The following is an 11278-nucleotide window of genomic DNA, read 5'->3' as shown; positions in this document are numbered from 1 at the left end:
GGCAGTGCCGTAAGTGACCGGGGCACCGAGGGGTGCTGAGGAGCCACCGTTCGCTGCCCAGCCACCGCAATGCCAAGGGGAGCCCAGGGAACGTCTCCGGAGCGGGCAGGGATCCTGGAAATTCCCTAGAGGTTACTGGGAACCTCTCTGGGGAACTGAGACGGAGGTACAGCGAGGCCTCAGCACTGTTGCCCCTTCCCCCTTCAGGGCTGACGTGTCTGCGGGGACACTCCGCAGAGGCCAGGGCTCGTGGCGGCTATGGGGGCTCTCCAGGGTTGCAGCCAGAGGGGCTCTCCAGGGCGATAGCTCAGGGACTCTTAAAGGCTAAAAAAAAAAAAACAAATCAGAAAACCTCTCTGAGCTGCTGTCGGAAAGAAGAAGTGAAACCTGGAGCTCCTGCCGGGGGGCTGCACGGGCGCACCCCTCCCCGCGGACCGCGGCCAACCCCTCTCCCTGCTCCTGTCTGTGGCCGTTACCCCGGGCCGGGGGTCCCGGCTGGGGCAGCGCCTGCCCGCAGGCCGGGCGGGCAGCGCGGGGCTCGGGGGGGCCGGCGGAGAGCTGTCCCCAGCCGGGGCCGGTGGGGAAGCCCCGGGGCGGGCGGCCCGACGCCCCTTCCTGGGCGGGAACGGACCGAGGCGTTCTTAGGAGGGCGGCGGCGACGGCCGGGGCGCAGAGAAATGAACCGGCTGGGGCTTTTGGGACTGCTCTGCGCGGCGCTGCTGGGCGTGAGTGGGGCCGGGATCGGGCCATGGATTGGGAGCGGGACAGGGGCAGAGGCTGAGGGGATCCCTCCATCCCTGTGTCTGTGTCCCGCCGGGCTTTCCGGGAAGGAGCACGGTCCGGCCGCTCCGGCCCTTCCCCTCGGCGCAGCCGTCCCCCTCCGGGGAGCCCCGGGGCTGGGCGCGGGTGGCGTTGGCGGGACCCGGCAGCGATGCCCGGTCGGGTCCCTCGGTCCGGTCTCCTGGGACCGCGCCAGGGCGGAGGAGCTGTCTGGACTGCCCGGATCCTCTCCAGGTCTTCTACCCACGCGCTTTCGCTTTCCACCGATGGCGCGGGCCCGGCAGCCCAGCCGCGCCCTGCTGGCCCGGGGGTCCCCACGGGCGGGGACGGGCAGCGGCGAGCCCCGGGGCCCTCGGCCGGGACCCTCAGTCGGGCGGGTGTCGGCAGCCGGTTCCAGCGCCTCTTTCACTTCTCCTCGGTTCCATGGGGGCGGGTGTGACGGCTGGGACGGCCCCGCGGCCTCATCGCTGTCTCCGAGCCGGGGCTGATCGAGGTGCCCACGGGGGTGGGCAGCGCCCGGCCGTGCTGGCTGCTCATCCATGGCACCCTCGGCCCGGGCCTTTCTTCCCCGCTCTCTGCCGGAGCCCCCGTCCCGCTCCCCAGGATGGCCAGGCTCGGGCGGATCTGCCAGGAGCTGCCGGGCTACTTGGGATGGGCAGCGAGGGGCTGGCTCTGTGAGAGGAACGGTGCTCCGGGTGCCCTCCTGCATCCTGTCTGGCCCGAGAGCTCATTCCCTGCCTCCTTTTTACCCTTCCCTGTGCAGCTAGTCCCCTGCCAGGAGGAGCAAGGGCAGGCTCTGGCAAAGCTTGCATAGGTAATGCGCTTGGCTGGGGCTTTCCTGTCCCTCAGGGATGATGTGTCAGCCTTGGGAAGGGGCTGCCAGTGCTCTGGGCGTGAAAGCTTGGTGAACGCTGCTCCCTCTGTGTGAGGCTGCAGTACTGTTGGCAGGGGCACAGGGTGCAATCACCTTATGGTAGGAAATCTGGGGAAATGTGGAGCAACTCTACCAGAATCACTGCCACCCCACTTCAAAGACAGCAGTGATGGCATCAGGCAGCGTGGGTGGCTGCTGTGGTCTGTGGTTAGTGGAGGTGTGGGAAGAGTGGTGTGAGGAAGCCCTCACTTCAGGGTGCAGCGTCTGTGGAAGCGTGGTGGTGTGGGACCGTTGGATATGAATTCACAGGTCTTATTTCTTCCAGTGCTGGGAGCCTGGTGATGCCTTAACATGCTTTGATAAGCAGTATATGTACAAGGGCAGATGCTGCAACCGGTGTCAGCCAGGTATGGAAACCCTTTCCTGGGGACCTCGCAGCTGGGCTGTGCCAGGACCTACTGCCTGGCCACAGCGGGGCAAGCTCTGCTCGGTGTGACTGAGCCCCTCCACCCCATTGACAGCAATGCTGACAGCTTCACCTCCCTGTGTCATCTCAGTGATAGAGCAACTGGGACCTTGTGGGTGCTCTAGGGCACCCCCTGGACCTCACCAAACGTGCCGCAGCTCTCTTGGGACTGTTTGTGCTCTTGCAGCTGCAGGACCCCATGGCAAAGGCAGCTTTGCAGGGAGAGTGCTGCCACTGGCAGTAGCAAATTGTGATGGTGTTTGCCACCTCCTGCTGTCACTGTCAGGTCATCTCCCAGTCCCTGAAGTGCTGGAGTGGCCCCACAGCCCTCCCTCCCTTGCAATGTTTGTAGTCATCAGGCAAGCTGGCTCCTTCAGCCTTGGATACCATGCAGAATGCTGCAGCAATCCTGGCATCTACAGCTGCCAGCATTCCCCTGTCCTGCTGGCAGAGGTGCTGTCTGGAGAGAGGGAAAGCCCCCTTGCCCCTTCCTCACCAGCCTCTATTGCAGGGAAAAAGCTGGTCTCTGAGTGCAATGAAACAGAAGACTCTGTCTGTGCCCCCTGTGAGAGCGGGCACTATCAGTCAAGCTGGACCAAGGAGAAGCACTGTGCTCCTCAGGATATCTGTGCAAGCAGTAAGTGCTCCCTGTGCCCACTGACCCCAACCTGTGGGGACTGGGGGGACTGGCTTCCCTGCCCAATGTCTCAGCTTGCCCATGTTCCCTCTGCCCAGATGCTGGCCTCACTGTGAAGATGCAAGGAAATGCAACACACAACACGGTGTGCCAGTGCCAGGCCGGCATGCACTGCTCTGACATCAGCTGCCAGACCTGTGTGGAGAACCAGCCTTGCCAGCTTGGCTCTGGCTTCGTGGCAGGTAAGTCTGACAAGCTGTTCCCACTCAACAGGACTGATGCCCTGTCAGCACCAACCTCAGGGCATGGGGGCTCCCCGTGGCGTGGTGCCCCCTGGCAGGGCTTTGGGAGAGCCATGCTGTTGCCACAGGGCGTGCTGCACACCTTTCCTCTGCAGCCCCTTGCCCCCTCAGGCACTCACGCCCCACAGCCTCTACTGACCTTCCTGCCACCTCTGCTTCTCTTCAGCCAAGGCCATGAACCGGATGTCATCCCCCTGTGAACCCTGTGCAGAAGGCACCTTCTCCAACGTCTCTTCTAAAACGGAGCCGTGCTATCCCTGGACAAGGTATTGTCTGAGTACACGTCCTTCCACCAGCCCCAGTGAGCACATCCTCTGCTGCCAGTTTCCTTGGTGGCCTTGGGGACTGGACAGCTGGGCTGGCCTCTGAGGGATACAGCATCTGGCTGGTGTAGGGCCAGAGTGAGAGGAACAGAGCTAGGAGCATGGTGAGGTCCAGGGCAGCACTGACTGAGGTCGAGGCAGACATCCAGGCACTTGTGTCTGTCCCTCAGTATGTGCACAGACTGCTTGTCCCTTCAGGGGTGTCCATGTTGTCATCCATGCTGGAAGCAAGGGATCAGGATCTATGGGGATGCCCCATGCCCTGTTTAGGTTCTCCCTCCCAGTGCTCTCTGTAGCTGTAGTCATCAGCCAAAGCACAAGCCCTCTCCATGGGGAGTTTTGCTTTGAGGATGCCATGAACTGGCAGGTCATCCCTGTCTTTAGAAAGCTGCTTGAGGGTTAATTGCAGTTCCTGGTAGAAACATGAGCCTTATTTCCAAGCTGAATTAGTCTTGCTTCAGCTGCCAGCCATTGGATTTCACTTTGCTTTTATCCATGCCCAGAAATTACTTCCCCACAGAGCCACTTGTAGCCTATCTGAGCTTTTCTGTCACAGCTACAGTGCTCAAGCCCTGGGGCCTTCCCTGACTGGGCAGGTCTGCTCCCTCCTGTGCCTTGTCCCTAAACTTGTTCCCATCCTCAGCAGTTTCAGCAACTTCAGGCGAAGCTCCTGGGTTGGTACCCTGCTGTGTTCCTGCTGTCTGCATCATTCTGTCAGTGGGGGTCCCCCTGCTCACCCTGCTGGAGCTCAGCGGGCTCAGAGCAGGATGTGTTTTGGGGCAGCTCGGGTGCCTGCCCAGCCCCAACTATTCCCTGAACTCGGGTTACTGCTGTGGTTACATGGTCTTGTTCTTCCCTGCAGTTGTGAGGAAAAGGGGCTGGTGATGAAGGTGAAAGGGACGAACTCCTCGGATGTGATCTGCGGTAAGTGCCTGGTGCCCAGGGCTGATGCGGTGCAAAGCAGAGACCCCCCAGGGCTCCAGCTCCTGCAGCACTCAGAAAAGCTGGCCTGGTCCATGGTGTCTTTGGGAGAGGAAGGTCTGAGTGCGTGGCCAGTGTGATGCCTTCGTGTCCCTTCGTCTCTATGAGGGATCCCTGTGGGGCTGGAACAGAGCACTCTGTGTTATGCTGGGTGTCCCGTGGGTGCCTCACTGACCCCATCTTCTCCCACAGAGTCGAGCAGGCGCTCCTCGCTGTCAGTGCTGATCCCCATCACGGCTGCAGTCGTCACGTGCCTCGTGGGTGTCTGCATTTACTGCCTGGTCCACACAGGTGAGGGGCTAAAGCGCAGGAAGTGCTGACTTGGCTGAGGGAGGGAGAACCTTGGCCAGAGGGGGCCGTAAAGGGCTGAGGGGCTGAGCCAGGGAGGACAGCAGCAGCTCTGCTGGGAGTGGGGAAGCCCCTCTGGGGACATCACCAGGAAAGGGTTCACTGAGCCCTGCTCTGTCTTTGGGAGCAGGTGTGTTGGCACTGCTGCAGCCCGAGTTGGGTCAGCTCTTGGGGGACAGTGCTGGTGCCCCACGAGTCCATTCTAGCTCCCACTGTTAGGCCCAACCTGTCAGCAGCAGCAGGCATAATGTGAGCTGCAGGACCTGTGCAGCAGCACCAGCCCTGGTTCTGACCCCAGGAAGCTCCCTGCAGGGCAGGAGCACTTGCCCCTGAACATTGCCTTCTCTGTCCCTCTTTCCATCCAGATTCCAGGCGACGGGTGCCAAAGGAGGTGAGTCTACCAGAGCCCCCTCCAGCAGTGGGTTGGGTGGGTTGGGATCCCTCCAGGGCACAGCTGGGGATGTGCCAGCAGCAGAGCAGGGGCTGTGGCTTTGCAATGCAGGAGGGGTGGGGGCTGAACTAGGCTGCCTGGTTGGGGCAGGACAAGGGCTGGGGCAACCCAAGGGTGCTGCTGGCAAGTGCTGAGCATTTGGGAGGGACCCATACTCTGGCCTACACAGGAGTGTAGCAGGAACCTGTGGAAAGACATGGGTGCTGAGCGGGGGGATGTAGCTGCTTGCCCCTGACCCCTGCCCCTGTGCAGATAGAGGCTGGGGAGCCCGGAGAGAACCCAGATACCCAGCAGCCCACGGAGCAGGATGAGAATGTCTTGCCTGTGCAGGAGACCCTACTCAGGGGCCAGCCTGTGGCCCAGGAAGATGGCAAGGAGAGCCGCATCTCGGAGCAGGAGATGCTGTGAAGGCACAGGGCACTGCCTCCAACAGGAACACAGACTGAGGACAGCACCATCTCCTCTGTCCCCTCTCCAGCTGGGGAGGAAATCTGGCATCTGGCCTGCCTGCAAATGATGTGATGCTGCAGTGGACCATGGCACAACCACCCCATGGGAATACCACCACAACTCCTGGTCTGGTCACCTGCACAGGGCTGCTCTGGTGGAGCAAGGCTTGGCTGCCCGCATGGGGACATGCAACAGAACCCCATCCTGCTTCCTGCCCAGGTGCTGCAATGGAGCCCAGCTGCTCAGTGGCTGCTCGCCTGCTGAGCCCTGGCAGAACCCGGTGCATCCCCTGGCCACAGCAGTGTCACTGCTGACAGGAAGACCCCAGCACAGAGCCCGGTCTCCCTGAGTGCTGGAGAAGCCAGGGGTGGGAATGGGAGGGCTGCTGGTGTGAGACCACCACGGCAGACCTCAGTCACCTGTCTGAGGCGCTGTGGAAGCGCTGCCTGTGCTGGAGCAGGGCCCGGTGCTGGCACCCGGATAGGGCACCCCGTCCCGGCCCCGGCCCCCCATGCCGCCCAGCGCTGCCGGGCTCCGTGGCACGAACAAAGGCAGGACCGGCGGGCCCACGGCTCTGCTGTGGGACAGGGGCCGGGGATGGCGGCGGCGGGCCCGGAGCGCAGACACCGGCGTGCGGCGGCCGGGAGATGGTGCTGCGGGACCGGCGCGGGCTGCGCGGGGCGGGACCGGCACCGCCCGCCCCGCCCCGTCCCGCCCCGCGTAGGCTCCGGGTGGGCACGGGGGGCCCTGCCCAAGGGGTTGCCCAGCGCGGGGCCCCCTCCCGCGGTTCCCCCACACACCCACCCGTACGTGCGGGAGCGGCCGCGCTCCGTCACCCTCCACCCACGCTGGCGAAACCCTGTGATTAAACGGGATTGATTATCTGGCCCCTGTGCGTGAGCAACCCAGAGCCCCCGGTGCCCCCGGGACCGGCGCTCCCAGCTCTGATGTTCCGGGAAGGATGCTTTGGGAATGGGCGGGTGCTCCCAAGGCAGAGGCTCCCAGCGGAGGAGGGAGGGAAGAGCCGCTACCAGCTGTGCTGACCCGCACCGTGGCCCCAAGCCCTCCCCAGCACACCCTGGCTGGGCCCGTTCCCGTGCATGCGCGTCCCCTGTGGCTGCCCTCACTGACCCCCACAGCAGGAGCTGCCCCCAGCATAGCCGTGCCCTCCCCGTGTCCCACGCCAGAGGAGATGGAGGATGCGGGCAGGGCTGCCTGCAGCAGGTAGCTCCATGCCCCGCGCCTCTGGGCCTCTGCTCTGGCAGTAAAACGCACAGGTGGGGTCCATCCCACTGCAGGGTGGCGGTGCGGGGTGCTGGGGTGTAGCAGTGGAGTCACCACTTGCTCCAAAGCACTGGTGTGGGGCTGCAGTGGCCCTGAGCCCACTGCAGACTTTAGGTACTGGGAGCAGCCTCAGCCTGTGACCCACCACTACCTGAACACAGGCAGCATGGCATGAGAAAGGCTATAAATCCCAGAGCAGGAGCAGCTGGAGCATGGAGCAACTTTGCCTGTACAGGCAGTGGCACATTATTTAATGCTCCTCTTAAAACCTAATGTTAGGTTTAATAAGGGAGATAAAAATATGGCAGCAGCTTTCCCTCCTCTCAGGACTTGGCACTCCCGGCAGTGCTGGTGGGATGGTCCCAGGCTGGGCAGCATTCCCTTGGCACCAGCCCAGAGAACACCCAGTTCTGGGGCCAGATGTGATCCCACTCCGGTGGAGGAGAAGGCTGGTGTTATGTGGGCCACAGATGCAAAGCCTTTGGCCCCAAACATTAAGCCTTTGGCCCCAAACATTAAGCCTTTGGCCCCAGATGGTTTCCAAAGGACTGTCTCCCCAAGATGGCAGGCTGATCTCTCTGGGGCCATGTCCCCACTTCCCCCAACGCTGACCCTTCCCTGCTGGCACACAGCATGTGCAGTGCCTGCTTCCGTGTGTCACACATGTACCATCTCATTAGTGCGTCTGTCCCCCAAAGTGAGAAGGGAGAGTGTGTGAGGCCTAATTGAATGTAACTAATTATTCACTCTGCAAATGCTCTGTTTAAATGGGATTGTGAGGGACAGAATTACTCATTCTGAAAAGGGGAGAGAAAGAGAGAAAGACAGAGATAAAACAAATAGAGGCGGATGCTGGAGCTGCAGCTCGCTCTCTCTCCCCAGAATACCAATTACCGGATGAAGTGATTGTATAAATCTTTACCGAGTGAACGGACTGTACTAGTCACTTACTCCTGTCCTCTTATTATGAGGAAGCAGTGAAAAATCATCCCACTCTCCAGTTAAGGGTTCCCAGTCACTGTCTTGGGCAATATCTCACCAGCTGGAGAGCTCACCCTGGGGCTTTCCCAGGGTGGAGGTCGCATTGAGACAGGGCTGAGCACTTGGCAGGAGCCCACACCCCTCCTTCACCCCCAGTGCTGGGGAGGAGCAGTGGCTGTGCGTGCGCTGGGAAGGTGCAGGACTTCTGCCCCAGGAGGAGCCAAGCAATGCCATGGAGCACCCTGGAACATGGGGAGACGTGGGCTGGTCAAGGGCCCCAGTGTCACACATGTGACAGGTCACCTAGGGACCCCGATGCCTGGTGCAGTAGCACTCCAGGTCTTGAGCCCTCAGCTTCCTTGTTCTTCCCTTCTGTGAGTCCAGCCCTGCCAGGGCCCTGATCTCCTCCACTGGCTCCTGCAGTGCTCACTAAACAGGGAGAACATGGTGCTTCCCAGCCTCTTCCCACGCTGCAGTCAATGTTTCTCACTCAAGGTGTCTCTGCTCCACTGGTTGCCGAAATGCACTCATTTGCAGAGACCTCCATCACTCTTGCCTGCCATGTCTTTTAATCCCAGATCCCTCCAAACACTCACATTTCTGTTCTCGGTAGTGGTGTGGGATGGGAGAGGAGGTCCTGGCCATGCGGAACAGGGAAAGCTGACGGAGTCCGCCTGCACCCTGCCGTCAGTGGGGAGCACCCACACCCTGGGTGAGGATGAGGTGGTGAGGACCCATACTCCCTGCAGGCAACCCTGGACCCATGTCACCACGAGGGATCCAGCACGCCAGGGGCTCGTTTACAGGGACAAAGACCACCTGGTCTCCACATCCTGCAGCCAGAAAGAGAGGCACCCTGGGGCCCTGCAGGTGCTATTCCAGAGAAGCCACTGGAGTTGTGTGGTGGATTCACTGGGAGAAAAGAGGCTGGGCACATGTCAGTGAGGAGAGGGTAAAACTTCCAGTCTGTCCTGCCTTGTCCTGGTTAGGGATTTGATTGTTGCCAGCAGCAAGTTTCCATGCACTGGAGATGTGCGTGTGTGGGTGTGAGGGAAAGATAACATCATCATCGTCATAACAAATGCAGTTGTGCAGCTCCATTCTCTGCTTATTGGCTTTCTTCTCTTTATCTATAAATAATTGCGGGGACACAATAGACTTTTAAGTCTGCCAAAGAGTTTGTCTCCCTCCAGCAACTGTATTGCTACAGTGCTGCCACCTTATCTGCTTGTAGAAAGATGAGGGTGGGAAAAATATTTACTGTCAGGGATATTTGTCATCTGCAAATTACCTCTGCCTACAGTTTGCAGCAGGGATGGGACTGATGGCACCGATCTGTACTGTGGGAGTGTGAGCACAGGGAGTCTCCACACTGCCCCAGACCCACCTGAGCCTCATCCCATTAGCTGGTGGGGCGGGCAGCAGCGAGCCAGGAAATCCACCGTGTGTGCAAAGCCATGCCACAGGGATGAGGGATACAGCTGATGATGCTGAACAAGGTGGCCAGCAAGTGGCTTGACACAGAGGATCACCTTGATGGAACTGGGACATTAGGCTCAGAGGTTTGCCAAGTTTCCAGCCCCTCCCCAAGCAGAGGCCTGCACCCACAGGCTGTGCAGCAGCCCCCAGCACAGCAGCCCCACACACTGACCACCGTGAGAGCCCCAGGCCTCACTGTTCTCCTGCAAAGGCCAAAAGTGCTGGACACTCCACCACTGAGTACCCAACATCGCTGCCAGCCTCACTCTGCCTGCTCCTGCCAGCCCCACCAGGCTCACTCGCTGCTGGAATTCCTCACATCCTGCAGCCCAGAGGCCTTTGCACAGCACTTATCACTGCAGTATCCAAGAACTGATCTAATTGATGTGACACCAATTATTCCTGTATCACTAAATGCAGAATTAATGCATCTGTGTGTACAAACCTCCTAGACCCTGACCATGAAATTATGACTTTGACATGAAAGGAGATAGAGCTGGGAGCACCATCTCTCATCTGAGCTCTCATCATTGCAGCTCTGGCCAGCCCTGCTGAGACACCTCCCTGATGGCCACACAGACTACGCAGGATCCTTGCATCATCCAGCTGGCTGCATGGAGAGCTGGGGCTTTTGGCTCTTTGCAGACTGGGCTGCAGCCATGGTGGTCCCACACAGCCATGCCAACCCAGGCAGCACCAGCCCAGAAGTGAGTGCTGGCAGAGCTGCCATGGCTATTGTGACAGCCAGCCCAGCAAGCTGCGTGCTCTGCAGGGCAGTGCAAAGCCATTTCTGGGCTGCTCAGCACAGCCTATGCAGACTGAAAAGCTCTTGGCTTGGGCATGGACTGGTGCTGGGAAAAGCCATGCATTGCACTTGAAATTTTACTGTGAAATTAGGCTTTGCCTGGACATGCAGGGCTTGGCACAAGCAGAAGTTTGTATTTTGTAAATTGCTTTCTACAATCAATTAAAGGAAAGAGATGGCTGTGGCCAGAGGTGGCACATGAGATGGCTCCAGGTTGGGGCTGGTTCAGGAGCCCTGCCATACAGCTCCAGCAGCAGTCCCAGCCCCAAGGGAGCAGCCTCAGAATGGGGAGATAGCGAGGCTGGGCAGAGCTCACCTGTTGGAAAAGGAAGTGGGCAGCTGTGAGGGGGGAGGACGGCCCCCATCAGGGGCTGCTGCCTCTGTGCCCACACTGCCCACTGGGGTGAAGGGCTTCTTGCCGTCCCACTACGCCTGCTTGCCTTGGCACCCCACTTGTAGCCATGGTCACTGCCACACACTCCAGCTTGGGATGCACCAGCCACCATCAGAACCGTGTCCCACCACTGCTCCATATGCCCTCCTTGTGCCTCTGGCATGTCCCACAGCAGGGGTTTGTGGGGCATGGCCCCACAGTGTTCAGCACATGGCAGCTGCCCCCAGGCCGCACACCATGGTGCCAGCACTGCTGCAGGGCAGCAGAACAGAGCGGTACCATGTGAGCTGGGGCTGCAGTGAGGCACAGCCAACATGGCAAAGCTCTGGTACCCTTCTCCATCACATTTGGGTACAGCATGGTGAGCACAGCGCTTGTCAGGCTGCTCGGATGGCGAAGGGCTTGCCCTGGTTCTGGTTTGCTCAATGTTTTCATTAAGGACCTGGATGATGGAATAGAGAAAGTGCTTATTAAATTTGCAGATGACACGAAGCTGGGAGGGACTACAAGTATCTTGGAGGACAGGATTAGAATTCAAAATGATCTTGACAAATTGGAGAAATGGACTGGAAAAAATAGGATGAAATTCAACAGGGACAAGTGCAAGGCAGTACGCCGAGCAGGGGAACAATCAGCTGTGCAAACACAAGCAGGGCCAGTGGCATGGAGCCCAGACGGGCATGAGGCCACACAGGCACGGGGCAGGCACAGGGCAGGCACGGG

At 60.1% G+C, this 11278-nt stretch overlaps 1 protein-coding gene across 4 annotated transcripts; it reads left to right on the top strand.

The window, feature by feature from the left end:
- Positions 1-108: 108 nt before the first annotated feature.
- CD40 (CD40 molecule) lies at positions 109-6494 on the top strand. 4 transcript variants are annotated; one of them, XM_069033993.1, is made up of 9 exons: positions 109-166; positions 1980-2061; positions 2632-2757; positions 2856-2999; positions 3226-3325; positions 4245-4306; positions 4556-4654; positions 5077-5102; positions 5415-6488. In XM_069033993.1, exons 2-9 carry the CDS (start codon positions 2025-2027, stop codon positions 5568-5570), a joined length of 750 nt encoding a protein of 249 aa, XP_068890094.1. In that variant the 5' UTR covers positions 109-166; positions 1980-2024; the 3' UTR covers positions 5571-6488. The 4 variants fall into 4 exon arrangements, with proteins under 4 accessions (XP_068890094.1, XP_068890092.1, XP_068890090.1 ...); XM_069033991.1 differs by lacking the exon at positions 109-166 and adding an exon at positions 632-725 and having other exon boundaries at positions 5493-6494; XM_069033989.1 differs by lacking the exon at positions 109-166 and adding an exon at positions 632-725 and having other exon boundaries at positions 5415-6490.
- Positions 6495-11278: the final 4784 nt, after the last annotated feature.

This window comes from Aphelocoma coerulescens, chromosome 20, assembly GCF_041296385.1.
Source record: "Aphelocoma coerulescens isolate FSJ_1873_10779 chromosome 20, UR_Acoe_1.0, whole genome shotgun sequence".
Taxonomy (NCBI): domain Eukaryota; kingdom Metazoa; phylum Chordata; class Aves; order Passeriformes; family Corvidae; genus Aphelocoma; species Aphelocoma coerulescens.
This window is presented reverse-complemented; position numbering and strand designations above follow the sequence as displayed.

Excerpts from the sequence above, each read along its gene's own strand:
- CD40 (XM_069033989.1), top strand. The coding sequence starts at position 678 with ATGAACCGGCTGGGGCTTTTGGGACTGCTCTGCGCGGCGCTGCTGGGC. Across the intron at positions 2,758-2,855 it reads TCAGGATATCTGTGCAAGCA|ATGCTGGCCTCACTGTGAAG; the intron begins GTAAGTGCTCCC and ends CCCTCTGCCCAG. Across the intron at positions 3,326-4,244 it reads CCGTGCTATCCCTGGACAAG|TTGTGAGGAAAAGGGGCTGG; the intron begins GTATTGTCTGAG and ends TCTTCCCTGCAG.